This window comes from Trachinotus anak, unplaced genomic scaffold (genome assembly GCF_046630095.1).
Source record: "Trachinotus anak isolate AG129_WGS33_773 ecotype Australia unplaced genomic scaffold, CSIRO_AGI_Tana_v1 ptg000025l, whole genome shotgun sequence".
In the NCBI taxonomy this organism is placed as follows: domain Eukaryota; kingdom Metazoa; phylum Chordata; class Actinopteri; order Carangiformes; family Carangidae; genus Trachinotus; species Trachinotus anak.
The window spans coordinates 5969353-5994220 of NW_027273876.1; the positions used below are offsets into that span (position 1 = coordinate 5969353).

The window sequence follows — 24868 nt, forward strand, 5'->3', positions numbered from 1 at the left end:
ACAAAAACTAAATCCACTTGGCAGAGGAGAGAAGAAAGTACTCTGTCAGAGCCGTGTGTGTGTGTGTCTGTGTGTGTGCGTGTGAAGTGGACGCGTTCACTTGCCACACGCTGTTAATGCTGTCTTGGTATGGGCTGGAGAAGACTCTGGTAATTGACCACATCTAGGACGTGAGCCAGCACAGATGCCACAGTGAGAAACTACAAGTGACAGCCAGGAGGAAGAGACCGCAGTTATCCACGACTGGATCAACTGCCCTGACAGAAGCTCTGACAGAGACATACTTGATATATTCTGCCTGACAAACACACTGACAGGCAACTCCGAGATCCTTTTTTAAAATGACTAGTTATGCATTTCATCCAGTGTTTTACGAGTTAAAATAACAGAAATGTCCATCTTAACAATTAACTTTTATTAACTAGACCAGTGACGTATGAAAGGCAAAAGTGAGGATGATTAAAATCACAGAGAGAAAAAAATGTACTAAATGCACATTTGAATTGCAAAAGTACATTGAATTTTGCAAAAGAGCACTTAGAATATGCTTGAGCAGAACTTCAGTCTTCTGTTTTAGGCAATTAAACAATTAGGAATCGCTGCTATCAACGAGTCAGTGGACGGGAATTAGTTAAGAGCCCCTGACCTTTACTAGAAAAAAGAAGTGTTGGGGAAGTGTCTCCAAACCTTTTTTTTTCTGCCACTGCTTGTGAGTCACACTAGGACACTGAAAAAGTCTCTAATTGTCTGCACATTCTTTGCTACAATTAAGCAAAAAGGACACAAAGTTTCTCTGTTTCTCTCTCAGACCTGCGTCCTGCCTCGTTTTGATAAGCTGCTCTTGTGCCTGCAACAGCTTGTAACAAGCAACAAGGAGAGAGTGACAGACTGAGCCTTCACGTGACAGCGTGTCTGCAGGAGAGCCTCGTATACATCAACAGTTCACCTCCTGCTCCACGCTGCTGAACACCAGTTGAAAATGTCTGTGCTGAGAGACTGAACGCCTCTATATCAATTTTTGGATAAACTATAGTGAATTGGAGATTACCATTTCTTTTGGGTTTTTTTTTGCCTCCCTGATCTCACCTCTATAAAATGGTGAAGTATGACTGTCTATTGGAGTAAATCCCCTCTATAGCACTGGCTCCAGGAGACTAAATCCCAGGGACTTTTCTCCTGCAGTTCTGTTGTCAGTGTGCGCCAGGCTGAGGTTGGGTGACAGTGTGATGGATGGCAGCAGGCAAATCCACTCCTCTAATGAGCTTATGAATAAATATATCTCGTCTGTGTGCAGATGCACGTGGCCGTGAAATAGATATTTGTTACATGCTCTGGATGTCGGGGTGTGAATATGAATATGCATGTGGCATGTATGCATGTGTACATGTGAGATTAGAGTAGAGAAAGGGGAGGGGGAGGCAGAGAGGCTGGTGACAATAAATGAGCTATAAGACAATGTGAAAATTCAAAAAGGTGATCTCTATTCCCAAGATTGTCAGCATATACACACACACAAACACACACACGCACACACTGCCTTTGGCGAAATTATCAACAAATAAGAAAGCAAGTCAATATTGTGATTCAAATGCACAGGATGCTCTGCATATGAAAGAGGGAAGCTTCTTTTCAACATGACAGTCCCCTCAGACTCAACCTGGGTTTTCAACAAATAAATGACAACATCTGAATATGAATTGGAAACTCCAATATGCAACGCACAATCTCTCATTTGCTGCAGATAAGCGACTGATAAGCCAGTAAATGGAGACATTTCTATAGCAATGAAGCACCGTCTGTTCTGTCTCAGTTACATGTGACCTGAGGCTCCCACTCAGACAAAGGCCTAGGTGCCCACACATGCATGCATTAACATACACACACAAACAGAACAATAATGTGGGTGAGAACGTACATTGCCCAGCTGTCTGCAACCCAAGCAGAGCTTTACAGAAACTGAGCACGTGGCCATGGTAGCTATGGCAACAACAGCAGAAAGCAGGAAAACGACCAGTCGTGTCCACCTTTCCGAGGTGGTGGTAACGCAGGGCGAGGGTGATTTCACCGGCGCTAAAAGCTTCGAGGTCCCAACACGTTCGCTGGTCAAATGCAATCAAGCAGCTTCCATGTACTGACAGCTGCCTCAAAGGACCAGGTCTTCCCCTCGTCCCCTCAATTCAAAGACACGAGCTGCTGCAACTGAGGCTCTGATCCTTTGTGTTGTGGCTATTCTTGTCTGCTGGTGCCTCAGAGAGAGCTGAGACGGTCGTTATCAAGTTTCTTTACGGATGCAAGGACAATGAAGAGGCTTTACCACGTCTGAGTCCCTTTATACAACATATTCTCCAACAGAGCTGAGGATGTGGGTAAATCTTCATCATTTTACCTTACAGGAAGTTTTTTCAGTGTCACGATCCAGAGGAATTTAAAATCGATTCTCCATGTAAATGTTAAATTCATCTTGAATGCCTATTTCTGAACATTGTACAGGTATATTTATTTGTCATAGAAATTTGATTTCCTTTAATTTTCATTTGATTATGTCTCATCTCTGAAAAGGTCAAGAATTTCAAAGGAGATTCCCAAAAAATAGGCTTATGAAGTCAAAAGAGATGCAACAAAAAGGTCCAAGTACAAAGTTTTTAATCATTTTAATAAACTTTTTCATCTTTTGCAGCTCTTTGAATACATTATACATAAATCAAAACACAGATGTGGCTGATATTTAGTCTGGGCTCGATACTCAGGACTTAACATGCTGTTTCATATTAATTCACCACTCTTTATGTGTGACCCGGAGGCTTGTTCCCAGTGTGCATACAGTTATCTGGCTCAGAGACCTCAGATGATTTTGTGTGCTTGTCTTGTTGACTTGTTGAACAAAACAATGTGGACCAGATGTTGCTGTGCAACACAGCGATCTGTTCAGTCACAGCCTCGAAAGACAGGCAGTCAGCAGCAAGTCCATTAGTTAGGCTGCCTCTCCCTTTTTTATGTATGCGTGAGTGTCTGTGTGCGAGGGTGTCTGCACACGCGCACGTGTGTATCTATCATGACAGCCTTGGGAGGATTAGCAAAGCAAGGTGAGGCACAGGCAGAATTTTAAGAGGCTGGAGGGAGGGGCTGATGTTCTAAGAACGGTCATTAGCCGAGCTCTCCCTTGCCCAAAAGGCTGTTAATTCAACGTTTCATATAACCTTATTGGGTGTGGATTAGACCAACAGCATACAAGTGACATCAAAGCTGCATCAACAAAGAGCAGGTTAATCTGCAGGACCTAAATCTATGCAGGAGAATTTTGTAGCAGGTATTCTGAGCTGCTCATCCATCAAAAATTCCCAAATCACACACAGGCATGAATCTGTATGCAGAACCTCAGTCTTGGAACAAGAGAAACAACCTGAAATTTGTTTGGTTTTAAAAGGTTTTGAAAAGAACTTGAGAAACATAGTTAGTAGTCCACACATGTGGCCTAAAAGGCTATTTGAAGTCAAGACTGACCTCGAAAGACCAAACATGATGTGGATTCTTCTCACCTGGTGAACAGCACTGTGTAACATCCTGTCTGAACAGTCAAGGCCAGAAAATACATACAAGTTCGTCCTATAATAAATTCTTACTGGTTATATTTTTTATTGACCTATAACATGCACTGATATCTGGGTTTTTTAATTTCATCATTTAATTTTTTATTCATAGCTCTTTATAGCATTGTTTACCTGCTGATCAAATGTGCCGTTTATAGTTATTGTTTGAAAAGAGCCCTGCAGCTTGATGCTATTTCAAGGAGATTAATAATGTACTGTTTTATTAAAATTTACCACACTGGAACATTTATTTGCTCTGAGCTGCTTTATTTTTAAAACACCATCTCTGGTCTAAATCCCTGTCGTGTATTTCCATACTGCAGGCTTTCTGGGCAGCTGTCTACTCCGGTGAACAAACCCTTCATTCCTGAAGGCCTCTGCCCTCATGACTCAGCTGCAGAAGCGCAGCGGCTATTGTTAACACTGAGCAGCTTCGACATTGTTAACTTTCTTTTCATATGGTTTGGCTCCTTCTGTGGCAGAGCGACGTCCCTGAACCTTTCACGTACCCCTCCTCAGCGGGAGACAACAGAGGACAGCTCTCCTGACGACAGGGGACAGCAACAAGCTGCAAAGTTAAATATGACACCCCTTTTAGAAAGTGAAAGTGGCATAATTGCCAAGGACACCACTTGATACAGTGGGCTAATAATAGCTAGACTCTCTGTCCCAACTGGAGTTCAGCCCCTAGTGGAGGTATTTATAACCTCCCGGCAACCACGCCCTTGTCATTGAGAAAATCAGGATGAGCTGCATGTTTCTCTGCTGTTATTAAGAATTCAATTAAACGAAGCAGAGTCAAGTCTTCCGATTAAGCTCCTGATTACGATGTTTCTGATAATCTTCCACCATCTTTAGCATGACATGAAATGAACATCAAAGCCCCACCCCCCAAATTTCTTTCATGTCTGACAAAAGCTGTAATCAATTGTTGCTCTTATGTAATCCTGTAGACATATTTAGCAGACTGATTGCAGCCATGCAAAGTCAGAGCTGTGATCCAGACAAAATGCCTCATAGCGGTTCAGCGCCCTGAAATGACTGAGCAAATAAGTTAACAGCAGACAGACAAGTGGTGAATGTTAATACAGTGACTGGTGGCAGTCCTGTGCAGTAGTCCGTATGGGTTTGGACACGCATGGACACACACACACACACACACACACACACACACACACACACACAATAACACACTTCTTTAGGCCTCAGTGTGTTTGTGTGTGTATCGCACAGAGAAATGTTTGCTCAGCTCTCCATCATCAGCATTCGCAGAAAGCACTGAGGTGGTACATGTAACCCACTGCTCTGTTTTGTAAGCAAATCATTATCATTGCTATTAATAGCACACTGCGGGTTTCTCTTTTGCACTTTTTTTCTCAGAAGGTAGCCCACTGCTAAATATCCAGATAAAAGGAAATGTAAAAGAACCACAAAACAACGACACTAAGGGGGGTAAGAGATAGGATCTTGTGCAAAGATGTAGCCCTTCGCTATGCTTCACATGAGAAGAGTACATTTAAGAAAGATGAAGAATCAGTAAAATGCATTGTTTGATACCAATAAAACAGTAAAATATGTTAATTGAGATTAATTAATTATCACTGGGGAGGATAAAAGAGTAAAACCAAAGGAGAAAGATATGAAAGTCCTGGACATGACATTATCATAAATTAAAATCCAAAGGAAAAATGATGGGTTTTGGTATTCATAAAATAAAACATTGCAGAGCAAGTTTGCTCTTCTCAGATTAAATGGCAAGTTATTCCCCATAAGGCAGCCTCTCCAGCATTAGTGTGTGAAAAAAGAAGACAGTGGTCTGGTAATCTTTGGCAAAAAGAGGTGGTAGGTCATTTCAAGATTTACAAAACAAGTGAAAAAGAACCAGTTCAGCCAGTATGGAACCATAAGCAGTGAGCTAATGTGGTCTTTCCTTCTAGCATTTGTCGAAGCTCTGGCAAAATTCTTCAGCTATGTTCCTAGGATGATTAAAAACAAAAAGATCTTCTCATAACCTTGTTCAATTTAAAATTAACCTTCAGCTCTGAGTCTAAAACTCTTAATTCTTTGAATCATGTCCAGAATATTCAGTTCATCTCTTTCAACCTCCTATAAGAGGTAAATCAGTTTTTTCCTCATTTAGTTCTTAAGTTTTCTTTACCTCTGTGCATTAATGTGGTCTGAACATTAGGATTGTCTGGTAAAACTAAAATATAGAATTGTGCATCATCAGCATAAAAGTGGTTAACGACATTGTTATGATGTTACCAAGAAGGGTCGTGTATAAAGAAAACAGCAGAGGGCTAAGAAGAGTTCCTTGTGGAACACCATAGTCAACATCACAATAAAAGTATGTAAAGTATGAAGGAAACCAAACAAGTACGCTACCCAAGGCTGTCAATCAAAGTGTCATAATCAGCTGTGTCAAGACAGCCACTTTGTGAGCACTAACGATGAGTCTCAGTTTCTGCATTACTTTTTGCAGGGCTATTTTAGTGCAGTGGTTGGTGTGATAACTATTCTAAAACTTTAGTATTATGCCGTTGTCATTTAAATGACTGGGTATGTGGTTAAAACAGCTTTCTTTAGAATTTTACCAAGGAAAGGAGATTACAGATGGGCCTGTAATTGCTGAGGCCGGCGCTGTCTGGGTTGCATTTCTTTAGCAGAAGGTATACGGTAGCTGTTTTGAAAGCTTTGGGGAAGATTCTCTAATTGCAGGTTGTTACCTGGCACTGATAGTGGAAGCTGACTTTAAAGAGCTTGGTCTGAGGGGGATCAAGAACACAAGAGGATGACTTCATCTTGCTAATGGCAGCACTGACTGCATTTTCTCTCATCATAATAAAAGATTGTAATTCTAGATGCCAGAGTTGTTACAGAGGCAGCAACACTGGCTCGCTTGATGACTCATTTAAATTCTGTACAACTTAGAAATGCTGCTTGACTATAATGGAAAGAGGTCACTTGTGGTAAGGGGTGAGAGCTGAGGGTGAGAGTCGCTGGGTCACCTGACTGACAGGGGCTCATTGGAAACATGATGCCCTCCAACTCATTTTCAAAAACTCCAGTTTGCAGCTGATAATCAGATTCCTCCTCTAACCTTTTGCACTGAGCAACAAAGTGAGGGATTTTAAAAGGACAGTGGTGTCGTCAGTGCTTGATTTATAGCCGTGGTGTCACGCATAGTACGTACTGTGCCCACCTGCCAATAGAGTCACCCAGCAGGCTGCTTTTGTAATCAAGATTGAGTGGTGAAACAGTCCTGCAGCTCCGGCAGAAATCCAGAAGCCATACTGTCACTACATGGTGAATATAGCCTATAATCCACTAGTTAGCAAATTAACACCACATTCATTGTCGGAGGCACTGAATTTTAGTCCAAACAGGCTCATTTAATATGCTGTGGGTCAGGATAAGTGATGTCTAAAAAGTGACCCAAGGAGGTTGGATTTTAGATGGTCTGTCATATTTATTTCCCAACTCATCTTAGGCTTACGAGCCATTTGTCTGACACAGGCTCGGGGGATTGCAAGGGAGGGAAATTGAGCAATTATATAAATCAATATCACTCTGAACCACTGCAGAGGGTATATGAAGTTTTATTTGGCTGATTTTCAGGTAAGTGGGCCACATCAATCGAGAAGCCCGCAATTCAAAGCCAGGCTGAACTGATTTGTTTTGTGAATAAAAACAAAGTCACCGGGCGCTGACAAAGATACAAGGCACTTGGAGAACTCAGGTTGAAACAGAGATGCAGAGATGAAAGGTAACCTTGGAAAAACATACTGTATCAGCCACTTCACCACTTACACTGTATCACACATTTTCTCTGGGTATGAGACAGCCTATATTTTTTGATTACAACGATTATAACGGTCTCAGACAAGACTTGTCTGTGCCTAGCTATCTTTGGATTTTTCAGGCGTGACAACTGCTTGTCAGACAATCATCATGTAGCTAAAACGTCCAGACAGAGAGAGAGAAATTATATGGACATCTTTGTGGGATAACAGGAAGGATGCTCTCTCTCTCTCTCTCTCACCTTGCTCCATCAGGTCCAAATAAGTCCATGAGGGATCCTAAAACCAGGAAGCATTCCTCCACCATGAGCACAATCAACACGGCTATCTAACCGCCCTGAAATTGAAGTTCTTACTGTCAGTGCCCGATACAGTCTGAATGACAGCTGACAAGCTTAGCTCATCAAAGCACTCTCCAGGTGGTGATACTAAGTGGTGCGAAAACCGGCTGTGGGCGCCTCATCAAAAACCATTCACCTGAGACCAGTAATAGCAGCTGCTGATGAGGTGCTTGTGTTTTGCTGGCAGACAGTGTTATTGAGACATTTTGTTCTGTTCACACACCAGCTAGCAGTCCCCTGGGATGAGGCAGGGAGGCAGGCAGCCTGCAGCACTGGAACTGGAAGGAGGAACCACATCCCAGCACATGACTGGGTGATTCTGGTACACAACAACAAGCTGCTGCTGCCGCTGCTGACTGTATGGTGCGGGGAACAACTATTCCCCCACCAACTTCAACCCATTTACGCAACCGTATGCTACATATGACGCTGGGCTCTGGAAGGAAAAGTGAGACACACAACAACAAGAACAAGCACCATTAGCCACCCACAGCTTGTGCTTAGACACACACGCACACACTTGTAACAGACACACACGTATACACACACGCGCACACACGCACTCAAAGACAATTGAATGCTCACCCACGCTGACGCATGAAACAGACCAGCTTGCCACGAAAAAACACTTTGCACTCTGGTTGATTCACAGGTCCTCGAGCCTACATTGTCATTAGAGTGCAGCCCTTTGACAAATGCATCATTTCATGGAGAGAAATTACTTTCCTGCACTCCTCCCATTAGCCCCATATCTGTGCCAACGTCATTCGAACCAGCGGCCAAACACAGCCGCCCAGCAGACAGACCAGGAGCAGGCTCTGGCCGAGCAAAGGTGGAGCAGCAGGTGACGGGGAGGGGGGGCACAGTTTGCTGGCACAAACGGCGGAATGAAACGAGCAAAAGAGGGTGTGGCAGGGCTCACCATTCTCAAACCAGATCTCGCATTCCTGAAGGCTGGAGTACGGCACCAGCTCCCCTCCTTCCCCCTCCAGTGACACGAGCAGTCCTTCCTCCCTGAGCGATGACCAGTTCATCAAAAACAAGAAAAGAAAAAGAAGAAAGAAAATGGGGAAAGAAAAACACCTGCAGCAGAGCAGGGGAGGAAAAGTGCGGAGGAACAGAAAAGCTCGCTCTGCTCCTTCCCTCTTGTTTCCTTTCTGAGGAAATCTCCACAGGTTTCAGTGCTGATGCTGCCCGCTCAATTCAGTCGCAGTAAATGATACAGAGCCAGGCAGATTTGGCAGTGACGGGAGGAGCAAGAAGAGGAGGAGGAGGAGGAGGAGGAGGAAAGAGAGAGAGGGAGAGGGAGAGGGAGGAAAAGGGAAGGAGGAAGGAAGAACGCAGCAGTCACTGTGTCACTGGGGAAAGAGGGGGACACAGAGGTGACACCTCTGTGGTGGCAGCACGCGCCGAGGGCTGACAGGTGACCAAAACCTTCCGCCAACACGAAAGATAAAAAAATAAAAAATAAAAAATAAAAAATAAAATCAAATGAAACAGGACGGGGAGCTTTTCCTGTGACGAGCCTGTGAGCACAGATAGGAGTGTGCTCCTCGTTCGCCTCCGTGACTGCATTAGCGCTTAGCGTGTTATGTATAGATGTGAGAGGCGCACTCTCTCTACAGGAACAGGAGCCCAGGTCTCCAACAGATGAATGGTGCAGTGCTGCTGTTGTCATGGCAACCGCAGAGCAAAAGGAGGGGGAGGAGAAGGGTGGGTATTGGGGGAGGAAGGAAAATGGCATAAAAAAAAAGGAGGGAGGGAGGGAGGGAGGGAGGGTATTATTAAAGGGACGCAGTTTTGCCGTTGTGGATGGAGCTGGGGGGACACATTAGATCACAAGTGGGGAAAAAGGAGCAGAGGTATTATTTGACAGAAACAAGGGTTTCAATAAAACCTACTCCATTTTCCTCTTGGGCTCAGGCATCCCTGTCTGTCCTTGTTTTACCCTTGAAACTGTATTTGTACAGCTGCAGCCATGTTTTACGGCTATTTAGGGGTTCTAACCCGCGGGGGCGAGAGTTTATTGTGTACCGTCTTTGCTTTTGTCGGGGTTCATATCCGTTAGGCTGTAAGCCCGCTGTTTCCTAAGTGTTTTTTTTTTTTTATTAATCTCCTCCAGTCACACTTATTTCCCTGGAGTGACATCTCCAGCCACCTGCAAATGATATCAACAAGCCTTAAAGATGTGCCACAGTTACAGGTTAAAGTTTCTGAGTGCCAGGCTAACTGCACCGCCAGTCCTCCAAACCATAAAACCTGGGTCTTTTACCCAGCCATCCCTGCTGTCAAACGTTGCACAATAAGTGGTTTATTTTCTGCCATATTTATTTTTTTTATGTATTTATGATACAAGTGGTGTGTGTTGTAGCCTAGTTGCATATTGTCAACAAAATGTAATATAATCCAGTGAAATGACAAGTGGGGGTGGTTGATCACATGCCTGGCTTTAACTGTAAAACACTATTATCATTATAATGAGCACAGATACATTTGCTTAAGGAGGTTGCATAAGTGTGTTAGAGACAGAGGCACCGGAAGCATTTATAACCAAGACTTTGTTGCTGACTGGTGTTTCTTGTAAATGAAGAGACTTGTAATCAGTTGGGGAGTAACAGCCAATCCAATCCGGATTTTTAAGTTTTAGTTTGCATCACAAACGACACTTCTGAGGCAATTTAAATCTATGTTGTCTTTATATTATCTTTAAACATCCTCATGCAGCTCCTGACAGCTGAAAGCTCGAGAAATAAACTATGATCTTTATTACCACTGCCACAAAACACAGCTCCGTAGATATTATGTGGTGTTTTGTCATTTTTACTATTCCTACTTTATATTACCTGTTCCCATATTTGCCTGTCAAAGATGGTGGCAGACTATCTGTACCCTCCCTCCTTACTTTTTAAACATCATAACTTGTGTCTTTTTTTCAATAAGCAACACATATCACTAGTTATTTATTCTTTCCATCAAATATATTATAATGTCAACTTATTAATTAACATTTGTAAGTGCTTTTAAAAAACATTATAAACTATTTATAGTAATTCTGGAATCTTTAACTATGTAATGTTTCTATGTAATTTCCTGCAAATCTTTTATTGCATGTTCAGAAGCATTACCTCTGAGCTTTATACCAAAAATATCTATTTTTGTAATATTTTTAATAAAATGATCATTGATTTCATTTCATTGGGTTTTTTGTTCTACTGTCTTTATGCAGTATTATTATTTTTTAGTAACAGTGTTTTTCTTTGCTATTTTAATCATTACATTTCCTTGAAGATAAATTCTGTCTGCATCTCCAACATGATTTTAAAATTGTTTATTTATGTGTAAAATGAAACATATAACTACACTATAACCCAAAAAATAAACAGAGTGATCTTGAAATGTGCTCGTCAGGAGGAGTCTGTTACTTTCAGTTACACTGGAAGATAGAGAAATCTAGAGGTTATGGAGAAACTGATGTGCCTCACTGAACTCTAATATTCCTCTGGTTAAATATGCAGTTGTGTGTCACAGAGCCATAATCAAATAAATAAAACTCCAAGGTAAACACCGTGTTTTGCTATATCAAGATCTCTTAAGGCAAAAAACTGAAATTTTTTTAGTTAGATGAGAAGATTGATACCACTCCTTTATATCTAAATGTGAAGCCACAGACAGCAGCTGGTTAAACAGTGGGCTCAGTCCAAAGTAGGGCTGAAAAATTCACTGAAATATTATTAAAATCGCAATTTGGCGAAGTACATTATCCAAATCTTAGGAGCCTCAGTTCTTTCTTGTTTCTTGTTTGGCACAGACCCCGGCAAAAATATCATCACAATTACTGTTACTTATTTTTTTCAATGAAAATTAAAATCCAAAAAAATGGTGCTTGTATCACAATTGCAAAATATGTCAAAATAAGTGCTGTATTTTCATTTCGTTTTATTTTAAATGAAGTTCAATAATATACCTGTTACATCTTGTTTATTTAATCCTGATGAAAACCAAAGTGTAAAAGCAACTATTCAAAACACATGTTCATATGGGAGCTTCACCAGTGGTTGTAGGTGGATTTTGTGACCACTGGACAGAGCCACGCTAGATGTTCTGCCCTGTTTCCAGTCTTTATGCTAAGCTAAGCTAACTGGCTGCTTCATTTTTACTGTACAGATATAAGACTGGTATGACTGTCTTGTCTAACTTTAGGTGAGAAAGTGTATTTCCCATTTGAACACCTCAACAGTTTCAGTTTAGAAAATCCTGCACTGGTTGAATGCTGTCGTCTTTTGGGGGTACGGCACTTTTTTGATTTTTGGTGTCTGGATGTCCACACATGACAAGATTTCATCAAACTGACATACTTCCTTGTCTCTGAGATTTTCTCAATAGATTTACAGTGACTGGTTAGTTTTCAATCTCTCAGCACTCTAACTGTTCAGTCTTTTAATATTCTGCACGAGCAGCTGGCAGAACTTCCTAAATAATGTCACATGCAAACATGTATTAATTCCCTCATGTAACCTTACTGTAAAACTCATGGTAAAAGAACTGATATTTGCATGTAATGAAGACTAATGAAGCTCAGTGATGATATTTTATCTCTAAAGCATCCAGACTGTTTGGCTGATGACTAAAATATCACAAGAATTTCTGTCACGGCACTTAATCCAACTGGTTCTTTAGTGCTCCTCCTGAGGGCATCATACCTCCATTTCAATTACTCCTCTCTGCATTTAACCTTCACTCTTTATTTTTCACCTGTGACAGTGAAGCTGAAAATGTGACATTTCCTTTCAGCGGAACAAATGATTTGGAGGGTCCATGGTGGCTGGGACGGTTGACGCAAGAAATAATGACAATAATTGAAGAGCGATTTTCTCGAGATGCAGTGCTGGGTAAGGAGGCGTGGAGATTGAGATGTCCCAAATGTCAGTGCTCATCTCAAATATTCACAGAGGATAGCAGATGCCATATAAACGCGAGGCTGGCTAAGGAGGCGTGGAGAGAGGGAGATTGAGATGTCCCAAATGTCAGTCTTCCTTTCAAAAATGCACTGAGGGAAACATAAAATGCTCAAGGCAAGGTGCACTGCAGGTTTGTGTTTGATGGCATCGTGACAGGAAACATCCATATTATACATTATGATGTCAAAAAACCAGCAGCTCCACTGATATATAAAACATCAGAGCAGAGTTCCTCCAGAAAAACGGGCCTGACGCACTGTTGCATTTTTATTTAACTTTGTTGACATGATGTTGAGAGTATTGGGTGTTTGCATGTCGATGCTTAGGGATGCAACTCAACATGTTGTTTACCTGCTAATACTGCAACTGACAGATATTTTCATTAATGATTAATCCGATGATTATCTTCTTGATTAATTGTTCTGTCTATAAAATGTCAGAAAAAACTTAAAGCAACTAAATACATTTACGAAGGTACTGTACTTAAGTACCACCCTGAGGTACTACTTGAGTATTTCCATTTACTCCACTACATTTCAGAGGGAAATATAAAAGTTTTTCACTACTTTATTTACTTGTTACTTTGCAGGTTAAGATTTTACATACAAATAATGCACTGTTATAAATTAAACTATCCAACAGAATATAATTATCTAAAAACTAATTATCTAGCAATAATATATGTATATTAATAGAACCTCATAAAGGGATGCTTCTGTGTAATTAATAGTTCTCCTTTTAATACTTAAATTATATTGTGCGGACGATACTTAGGTGCTTTTACAATTTTGAGACAGGACTTTTACGCACTTTTACAAGTATTTTCACACTGCAGTATTATTACTTCTATAGTACTTGTACTACCACTGCATTATGAACCTCAGCTTTACAATCAAAATGGATGAGAAATTCTTAAAGTGCTTAGAAAAAAAATAGAGAGAAATCTACAATTCCACTGTCAAATGATGTTTTCATGTTCTCAAATAAATAAATTCAGTTTACAATCACAAAAGACAAAGAAAAGCTGCAAATCCTCACAATTTACAAACAATCCAGAAACTGGAGGTGGTGAATGTTTGACTTCAAAAATGACTAATGATGAGTCAATAATCAAAGTCAGTTATTTTTCTGTCAGTTATTCATCGTTTAAGCTTTGGATGTTTAAGTGCTGTTTCTTGTTTATGGTGCAATTAAAAGCTTGAAACTGCAGGAATGCCTCTCGCATCCATCAGTGAACATCAGGATAACTCATTAGGTATTTCTTGATGATTCTTCCTCAGCTTGTCTAACTACTTTTGGTCCAGATCAGGGCTGCAACTATTATCACATTATTAATCAATTAATATGCCAGTATTTTGTTACTTATTCAGTAAAAAACCCAAGATATTTTAATTAGTAAAATTTTAAGTTGAAGAAAAGCAGCAAATTCTCACAATTAAGAGATTGTAACCATGAGATTTTGGCATGTTTGCCTGAAAAATAAGTTAAAAGATTATTCAATTATCAAAGTTGTTTTCATCACTTAATCATTGCAGCTCTGGAACAGAGTTCCTATATTTCCCACATACCTTATGAAAATCCCCCCCAAAAATGGCATGAATTTCAGCTGCAGAGTAAAATCTCATTAGAGCCCATTATATGTGTGCAAGTAGCCCAACAAGTGATCCTGTCACCTTGTTCTGCAAAATAAAAACAAAAAGTACCAAACAATAAAACATTTCCAGAAACAGCATTCATCACAAGCAGCTAATTTTTCAGAGCTCAGCTGTTTTTATGTGGGTCCTTTAAGACCACCTACACAATGAGCTGTAAAACCTGACTAAGCAGTTCTGCACACTGTGCATTGTTAATCCTGACCGTCCACACTGCTACTGAGCTTTTTTGAAGCCTACATCATGCCCATTTAGATGTTGCCTTACTGTACTACATTGCCACTTATTCATTACTCTATTACTGTAAGCACCAGAGACACAATGGATTTTAGATACACTCATATTACTGTGATAATTGCAGCAAGACTGAGGGAAAAATTAGCTGGTATAATTAAATCAAGCCTTTTTCTCAGGCTTTAAGGCCAAATGCAATTTTCTACCTTTATGTGGCAATCTGTGGGGAGGCAGTAATTGTATTGATTGCTGCCATTAATTAGGAGAAAGCATGTGAAATCTGGCGAGGGATGTTGAAATAATTCCCCTTAAATGTTTCAGAGTGGAGCAGGGCCAATCAATCAAGTGAGTGAGACGTCTCTCTGGTGAGCCTGACACTTGAGTGAGGGGTTTATTAAGATACAAATAAGCAATCAGTGATTACAACTCATAATAATCAGCTATAGAGATATCACTGCGAGAATGAGCAATCATTGCTACTCATAGTCTCAGACAACTAAAAATAAATAAATAAATAAAAAGAGAACTAAAAATAGATGTAAACACAGTGATCTGGGAATGCTGCTTAAACAAACCCTGACAAGAAGGTTCAATTCATACAAAACATATGATGAGAATATAATGCACCAGTATTGATTAAACTAATCAACAGCATACAAGGTGGTGGTGAAATGAGTGATTTTATAGTAATTTTAAAAGATTTTTGTGGAAATATCTGTGTAATTAGGTACAAATTATATGTCTCAATATTCTGTGACAGTTACTTTTGTGTAATTTCACTGATTTGCAAAGAAATTCCAATGAAAGAACAATTAAAATCCTAATGACTTACTATAAGACTATCTAGGTAACATTAAAAATTCATTGGAATTAATTCATTAGAACTGCACTAACTGAACAGTCTGTTTCTTATAATTAGGACTAAATTAAAATAGTTCTTCCCAGGAACCTTCAGATGAAACCACAGTCATTTACTTTCTAGGAAATTACAGGAAGTTCTGGGACCTACAAAGTAAAGTGTTACTAAACATATTCATACATTCATGCATAAGAAATAATCAATCAATCAATTTTGTGTACTGAGTGCTTTTATTTTGGAAACGTTGATTGTACTTTGTACTGTACTTGTTTTGCACTGCAGGTGTTTAACTTTTACAGTGTGCTATTGCTATTTTTACTGATATAAAGAATGTGAATTCGTCCTCCACTACTGAGCCTTGGTGAGAACATATGTTTTCATGAGTGCACAGCAGGAGACAGAAAAGTCTTACATCACGACTCGCTCTAAAAATGTGTCGTAAAATGAACATTTTTCAGGGAGAAATTCAAAAGGCTTGAAAATATGTCAGATCACTATGCTTAAAAACACTTTTCACAGCAACAGCAGCGTTGGCCAACAGAAGTACACTTCAGTTAGACACAGAAAGTCAGCATTGACCTTAGTCTGACCTTTCAGGCAAGAAGGCAGGAGGATTAAAAGTAACTCTCCCTTAGAAGTTTAATAAAGTATAAAAATATAATTGTTTGTTCAGTTGGATTAAAAGTGATGGAAACTCCAGTTCTTTTAAGTTTTTTTTTTAATTCTGTATTACAGATGTTTGGGCATGACAGATACTGAGATATTTTATTCAAGTAAAAGTAGCACTATAAAAAATACGTTACAAGTTACATATTTGTTTAAATATTAGCTGCCAAATATACATAAAGTAAATTATCAAAAGTAAAAACACCCATTAAGCAGCAGAATGGCCCACCAGACACTTATTATTAGATTATTTTAGCTGATTAGTATATACTGGTGTATACTGGTGTATATTGTATGTGGACGATTATGCAGAAAGAACCTGAAAGGTGTTAACTGCAGAGATATGTATTTTATTAGCAGTATCTTATGTGTGTATTAGTATTAACTCAACTGGGCAACTCAAACTGCTGAGGAGGCTCATGTGATTTGATCAAAAGCTCCAGATCATATCAAATGAACCTTGTAGTGAGATTGTTTTGTGAAAACTTGAATTACCCTTAAGTTTAGAAAGTCGAATAATAACTAATATACATAGCTTTGTCTATATTTCAATATTTTAAATTGATTTAAATTTCAAGTACATCATCTCTCAGTATAAAGTTTATTTTCTGACTAAGTTTGTGTTTTTGTAAAAAGAAAATTATATATCAGACCGGGGAGTATGGCTTGTGCTTTACTACATATCTTCTTACATTTTCAAAAAATGCAGTGAAAAAGTGTAACTGCTGTTACATCATTAAATGTCCTAGAATGAATACACTGTGATGGTAGAGTCCTGTAATGTATGACTCCTGCCTTCCTCACCAATTTGTTTTACAAGTTGACCCCTCGAGCATCTGAAGCCCCCCTCAAGAGTCTTCACGCAGGCAGAGGGGATTAAATCAGAAACTCAATGATTCTCGAAAAAGGTCAGCGCTTTCATAGCGTTTTCATGCTATCAGAGCCACGAGGCAGAATAACTCAAGTCCTCACCAACACCACCCCTCACTCTGCCCTCCCTAAGGGCAATCAGGGGCTGCACAGGAGGGCAGAGGGAGGGGGCACTAGGTGGAGGCCACCGGGGAAGATCAAAGTGCAGCTGCCTTTAGACCTGCTGCTGTGTGCTCTCTAATGCACTGCTCTGTCACGAGTCCTTCTCCCACCTCTGCCATCTCTGGCATGGGAGGGGTGGTGGCCTCTGACGCCAAGCGCGCACACACAGGCTTAGGACTGTCAAGCTGTGCAGGAAGTGGCGCTGAGTTGAATTAATTAAAGGGTGAGAAAGCCGGGGTGGATGAGACCCAACAATCTGGTGCTCGATGCCACTTGAGAGCAGACGCAGGTCTGAGGACTTGAAGGACAGGGGGTACCTCGAGGCACTTGAGGGCTTTTGTGTATGTTGTCATAGAGTCTGGCGTGCTGATGCAGCGCCGATAAGCTGTTTAAAGTTATATCGACATGTGATCTGAAGAAGAAGCCTTGTCGGGAGGGTTCCTCACATTCAGTATGGAAAGGAGCCAAATCACCTTTTGTGATGTACAGATCTCCGTCCTGCAGCGCTACATCTGTCACACCCGCTGGACAAAATCTAACAGTTTAAATAGTTTTTGTTTTCCAGTGGCTCCAGTGAAGGTCTGATCCTGCCAAATTTATACCATATACTTTCATGCACACAAACACACATGAACACTTATTTATGCGCTTATTATGCAAAGGTGAAACAAATCAGACAAAGCTGAGCTGCAGGAAGTGAACAGCTGTGACATGCTGCATGTTCAAAATGTGACAATCCCTAATTCCCACGTTAAAATCTAAAAATACAAAGCAGCCGTCGGCACCACCAGTACCTGACTGATATATAATATGTCAAGGCAAACGACGACATGTTCGACTAAAAGATCTGTCCCCACATCGACTGTGGAATAAGAATAGTACACATGAGACAGCACTGCACATCATTAATCAAGCTATTCTTAAACAGCATTCTCCTCTGTGACACCCATCAAGACAACACACAAACACACACACATATATATACATACATACATATATATATATATATATATATATATATATATATATATATATATATATATATATATATATTTATTTATTTATTTATTTATTTATTTATTTATTTATTTATTTATTTATTTATTTTTTCACAGATTCACATAAGCTGACTAAATATTCATTTTGATTCACACAGACCAAAGTGTAGCCATCAAATCAGGCCACAACACATGAAGTGCAAGAGATATACAAATGGAAGAGACAAAGATGGCTCCTCTAACAGCTGAGAGAAGCAAAAAAGTGTGATTCAGCCTGATAAGATTGGCTTGCTCTCAAATCTAATTCTCAACTGCTGATCCCCAAAAAACTGCCTCAGCCGGATCCCGTCACAGTGTCGTGGCACACCCAGTTAAAATGAGAGAAAATCAGTTTTGGCGTGTTTCCTCTTTAAAAACCCACAGCTTGAATGACCCGGGGGGGAAGAGCATAAATCATTCTGTATGATGTAAAACTCACGGTCCCCCTGGCACATCAGAAATGGTTAATGATCTGAGGTAGCTGAGAGGCTGGTGCACCCTAGTGGTGACTGCTGAATCAAGCTTTAAAGTCCTTCACACCCACTCTACTTCAGTGTGGAGGCTGCACTGATATCAGGCGAAGCTGCAATGTCAATGATCATTTCTCATTTTGAAACCCAGTACGGCAGGAAACCTTGGACGTCCTGACTGCCCTGTGTACCAAAACCACAGCTTCCCCATAATAACAGCAGAGCGAACATGACACAGACTCATAATCCAGCTAATGGGGAGACGGAGGGGAGGCGATTTTCCACATTCTCTGAATGTCAGAGATGAGTGTGGAAGGAAACGATTAGTGGTGAGAGATAAAGAGCCATAAAGGAAGGCCGAGCCGGCCATAGCTCACAGTCCATCAGCTGGTCTTGGCACTGTCAATTAGGTAGGACTTTGGTGATTACAAGAATGGGAAATTGCAGTGTTTGCCGCAGGCCAGAGCTCGGCCCTGCTTCATGTTTCTTCTCAGAATTAGTGGGTAAGTAATACGGTAAGTGATTACTGCTTATCAGCAAGCATTAGGGCGAGAAATCATTCCACTCCTCTTCACGTTGTCTCATAAAATCCACTGTGTGTGATTCTCTGATTAGGTACACTGCCTACAGTTGTACAGTGAAGGGTTAAGGGAGGCTGTATTAGTACAATGAGTCCATGGGGGAGGACAGCTACAGGCAAGGATGTGCGTACAAGACAAATTTGAACCAGATTCAGCCCACATCTCTGCTGGCTGTGCTCTTCTTCCCAAAAAAAAACAGGCTTTAAAAAAAAAACAAAAAAAAAAAAACATGTGACAACACAGGCTAACTAGTTCAAAGTCGTGCACCCTGTGTGAAACCTCTGTCACTGCAGCGTCTTTACCTGTGAGCTTCTTCACAGGCTGTAGCCTGACACTGATGGTCTGGTGGGTGAGCAGTGGGGAGGAGGGCAGCGAGCGCGACACGCCCTCCATTATGCGAATGTGCTGCATGCCCTCGGTCATGGAGAGCGGGGGCACGGCGTAGTCTCCTTCGAAGGCACAGTCGCTGTCTATGCTGCCACCTGCAGGGAGGGAGGCAAACACAAAGTAGCATGAGATGCTCCTCACTCCTTTGAGTAGTGCATTAAAATTTGATGACGCTCTAACACTGCTGGGTCAAACGCAGAATCACTTTCTGCAAAGAAAGCAGCGGATGTGAGAACCACTCTGTCACCGATGTAATCTTCTGCGCTCCCTTCTTTGTGGATTCATGAGAGGACGTTTTTTTCAATTTCATGACACTGATATTCAGATGATATTTAATCCTAACAGTTAATGAGGCCGGACAAAACGACAGAAATGCTTTAATAATGCAACACAGTTCATATCCTCCCTGACACAGTCTTATGAAAATATATCTTTCAATCAACCGATTTAAAAAGCTGGAAACAGCAAATGTTTGTCGTCTTGCTTGATAAATGACAAACAATTCATTCATAGTGGTTTTAGGGTTTGGCTACTGTGTTGGATTGTACTGGTGTTTATGTGGGAGAACCTCGACCCGGTCCCGGGATTGTGATATCAGAGCAGCACCAGTATTGAGTGTAACAAGATTGGCGTGACCCAGAAGAGAGAACAGCCCTGCAGGCAGCACGTGCTGTTTACATTCACTGCTATAAACTACAGGCTGCCTGACCTCTGTAAGCCCCACAGTAACACGATACCCCACTATTTTGATATAATAAAAGAGGATTTTCTAACCATATGAAATGTGTTTAAACAAAACCCCAAAAAAGGAGCAGTCATGACCATGAGAGAGCATTTATTTACCCAAAAAAACCCTCTAACAATGAGCAGTAATTACAGACAGAGCATAAACAACCACTCTCCATCATTCACCCACTCCCTTTTCCTCTCTTGCTTCAAAAACCACAAATTATCACAACTTAGGGATTTCATTTTTTGAAACTTCACACAAAAAAACAGCCAGCTGTCTGCAAACACAACATCCATTTTGTGAATCAGTTCTGGCTCAGACTGCCCATTTCCCTGCAGACGAAGCTGTAAAACCAACTGGTCAAGCAACAGTCTCACATCAGATAGCAGCCGCCACAGTGAGACGCGAAGCCATTATCAGACACCAGGCCATGACAAGTCCCACAGGAAGCCTGTATTACGGCGAGGATGGGGGCAAATCGGCTGCTGTGATGCAAACACACGGACACAGAAACACTTGCACACATGGAAGAAATAACAAACACACACGTCTCTATGCGGCTCCAGCAGTGCTGGAGTTGCTCCATCCATTCACTGGGGAATGTCACTGCTAAAGCAAAAAATAACAGCCAGAGCAGTGGTTACAACCCCCCACATGGAAATTCTCCTCATATATGCAGAGTCTGGCGTGAATACCAAGTGGGAACTTAGTATTCTGGTCGCAAATTACCAGTGATCAAGATCCAACTCCATTTTAAAGGTCCCATATTTTACACTTTTCAGTTTTAAGAACCAAAAACCATCTCAGTGTAGTTTTACATCTCCTCTCTCAGGCTTCTCTCTGGAGCTCTAGCAACAACAAGTCAGTCAGCCAATCAGAAGAGAGGCAGCCTCTCTTCTGATTGGCTGACTCTCTTCTGAGTGGTCTGATAAAAATATAGCAGATTTCAGGTAAACACTCAGAGAAACCAAATCCTGCAAGGTTTGATGGTTGGTCCAGGTGTGCGGGGCTTGGGGCATGGCTGAGAAAGGTGACTGCTTTGTTGTGACATCACAAAGTAACAGAAGTACTGACGGCTGTTTTTAAGACTCAGTTTCTGAATAAAGACTGTGTGCATTTCTCTGTGGACTGAGGCTTTGATACTTTCACAGTATTAATATAGAACCTAGGCCTCCTTTATGATCAAAAAAATACACAGACATCTACCTATATACAATATGGGACCTTTAATGCATATCCAATATTGGGTTAAACTACTACTAACCAAATATCCTCCATAAGGGAAAGAAATTTGTGGCATTTAATTAAAATCACCAGTTACACCAAAGACGACAAATTTTGAAAATTTTGTTACACGGTTTCAACACCCAGAAAATTATTTTTCTCAAGTGTCTCATACAAGCTGTGATACATTGAAGTAGAAATCGTAGGGTGTGATTTAGGGCAAAGACTGGAAGGGTGGAGAGGGAGGAGAAGCCGCACTTCAGCGGTAAAATCCTGAGAACAAAAACGTCAAGAGGGAAATGATGGTCTTTTATTTTAGACTGTGATGAGAGACATGTTTAAGGGCCACTCCATGCCTCGAAATAAACACAAACACCTACTCATCGAGGTGTTCAGCTGAAAACATGCACGAGGAGGAAAAAAAAAAAAGAAGGCTGCAATATGAAATTATAATTGCCCAAAACATTTCCTGCCATGCTCTGACATTCCCACCGTTGATAAACATCTATCTGAAGTCATACTGAACATAGTCTATTTCCCCTGATTTACAGACAAATTTGCAAGAATATAAAATTGAAACAGTTCTCTCCCTGTAAATATAACTTCATTTCCAGTGGTCATAAACTGTTCTGCTATAAAGGCGAATAAAATACAACTCTGCAAAGAAGGCCTCTGTGGGTTCCCACAGTGAAAACATTAAGGGAGAAGAAATAGAGTCTGGAAAGAGAGTACCAAGAGAGAAGTATTATTGGAAATGAGAAGGTAAAGGTGGGAAAAGAGCTTGCGTGGTTTTTCTCAGTGACTCAGTTTCTCATTCACTCACATAATACACATTCACGGCTGGGTGCAGCTCAGTACACTCCATAATAAGAAGAGAAGAGAAGAGAAGAGGAGCTACTGCTGGGGCGCTTAGATTTCAGAAGCTACACTGAATTTCATGAATCTGCAAGGTCATTCTTCTCATTTTTGGAATTTATTTAAAAAATAAATAAATAGATAAAAAATTGTGAAATAATTGTTAGCTTACCTTGGCCGACGTGGCTCAGGTGAGGGTCTAGACTGGGCGAGCGGGGGTCTGCCAGGTCCTCGCTCCCACCATCTGCGGAGAAGGAGCAGAAGGAGAAAGACAGGGAGTGAGCTCGGTAGTGCTGGTAGCAGTGAGAGGAGGTGTGGGCCAGCAGCAGGGCCACATCCTCCTCTCCAATCAGCCAGGTGTGGGACCGGAGGACCCCCAGCAGGCTGCTCACACACAGCCCCTCCACACCCTTCCTCCTGGGGCCCAAGTGGCCCCTCATGGTTGCGAAGGGTGACCGCGCCGCCAAACTCCACTTTCTCCGCCTCCCCATGGTTAGACTAAACAGTCACTGAGTCTATCTGTGGGGCCTGCCCATGCAGATAACCAAACAGTTTACATTACAGCCATTGTTGCATGCAGAAAGCCCTGTGGTGGAGCCACAATCACAGAGCTCACTGGGCTCTACGGTTCAATGAGCGCTGGACTAGCAGTAAAGCAGTGGGCGTTTCCCAAGATAGATCCACATACGTTAACGATATGAGGATCAATTACGCCCAAGGGTGCAGGCAGGCAGAATTAGCCACAGTGGATGGAGCTGAAAAGAGGGGATGGAGAGGAGGGAAGGGGGGGGGGGGGGGGGCAGCATCACTGGGCAGCACAGTCAGTGTCACTGGGGGATTGTTTCATAATCCTGTTCAAGTGTGGATGGATCTACTGTACAGTACGACAGGCCAGCAGAGGAGGGTTAGAACAAACGATTGATACTCAGAATTAACACATCCCACTGGAATTAAATGAGCTATTAATAAACTCTAAACTACTTGGATATATATATATATATATATATATATATATATATATATATATATATTTAAAAAAAGACACTAGTCTAAGTCAATGGGTTTTCCATGTGTAGATAAATCAAGGCATGTTGAATTAAGTAGAGTCCTTTATCGCAGAGGGATTGTATGTTTTGTCAAGCTCCGCGCTGTGTATCAATCACAGATCTCACCACCAGCCCAGAAAACCCAAACAAATACTGGAGTATTATCTCTCCCATCGCAGGTTCACACACTGTGTGCCAGTAGCCACACAGCAGGCTGGATTGGCTCGCTGGTGGAAAGATCAAGCTTGTCGATGGACAGATAGAATAAGCCGTGGGGCATGATTGTGTGAGAACTGGGCCAGCCCGAGATTGACACTGATTGTGGGAGGGAAGTCCTCCGCGGAGGATTTTCAGCGTTCGCTTCCTGACCCGAGCCACCGTTGTCAAGATGTGTCAAAAGTGTCAAACAAATAGGTACGCCAACAAAATAAAGCAGTGAAATGTGATGGAATCCAAAAAACATACAATTTGGGAGTGATTTAAAAAGAAATGAAATCAGCAGCACGATTGTTTCATTCTTGATGTTTCCAGACACAAACAAACATCCAGCTGCTGACACTACTCCGACAACTTCCATTTCTTTCATCCGACCAAAAATAGCTTCTCACCTCGTATACCTGATGAGCCATATTGTCCTGTAAAATCAATGTCGCGAAAATCAATGCAGGCTTTGAAGATGATGTGCACACTACCAACGAGCATTGCTTGCACAGTGAGCCGTGAAAACACACACACACACATATAAAGAGTGTGATGCTGTGAGCAGGAAAGCTCAATGATGTACAGTAATAGATTTTGCACACTTGCCACGCTCCTGTGGCGTATCTGATTAGCACCTCAGGTGACGTTTCGAGCAGCTTGCTTGTCATCAGACGCGTTCAGCGGCTCGAAATGTCATAGCTGAGGCGTTAATAATTTAAATGAACGGAAAAGACAACAAGCTGCAGAATTAGACGCAATAGATGACAAAGTTCTTGGGCCTTATCTTCTTCTGATGTGTGGTTATATTGTTTCATTTTACAGCAGCTCTCCCGACTGTGATACGCACAGTGAGTTACACATGGTAAGCAGCTTGGTGTAAAAAAAGAAATGAGGATGGAAATGAAACATTTTTTATTCAGGTCCAATTACATTCCACCCACTAAATGACATATCTACGTTAAACCTACTGTTAGTGAGGTTTTGGAAAAAATCCACACAGCACAAATGTGGCTTTACCTCTTTACTGCAGCCTCCTTTCTCTCGACTACAATTTCTTTTCAGGCTCGAGAAACACATCTTTGTAGCTCTTTTATTCGAAGGCGAAAGCTTCTATTCTCCTGTTCAGATCGCTCTCTTGTCACCAGTGATCACAGTGCATTGTCCTGCTGCACAGATCAATGGCATATTAAGCAGGGAACATGAAAGGG

At 41.3% G+C, this 24868-nt stretch overlaps 1 protein-coding gene across 7 annotated transcripts in view; it reads right to left on the bottom strand.

Annotated features, from left to right (window-relative positions):
• tanc2b (tetratricopeptide repeat, ankyrin repeat and coiled-coil containing 2b) overlaps window positions 1-24868 on the bottom strand; it is a 141995-nt gene that overhangs the window by 54760 nt on the left and 62367 nt on the right. For 5 of the 7 annotated variants that reach the window (XM_071463497.1, XM_071463506.1, XM_071463499.1 and 2 more), the window contains 2 exons: window positions 22586-22657; window positions 19520-19699 (listed from right to left, as the gene is read on the bottom strand). In XM_071463497.1, coding sequence (XP_071319598.1) covers window positions 19520-19699; window positions 22586-22657 — 252 coding nt within the window. Of the gene's footprint in view, window positions 1-8650; window positions 8923-19519; window positions 19700-22585; window positions 22658-24868 lie in introns of those variants that run through there. The other 2 variants (XM_071463504.1, XM_071463503.1) reach the window with 2 other exon arrangements.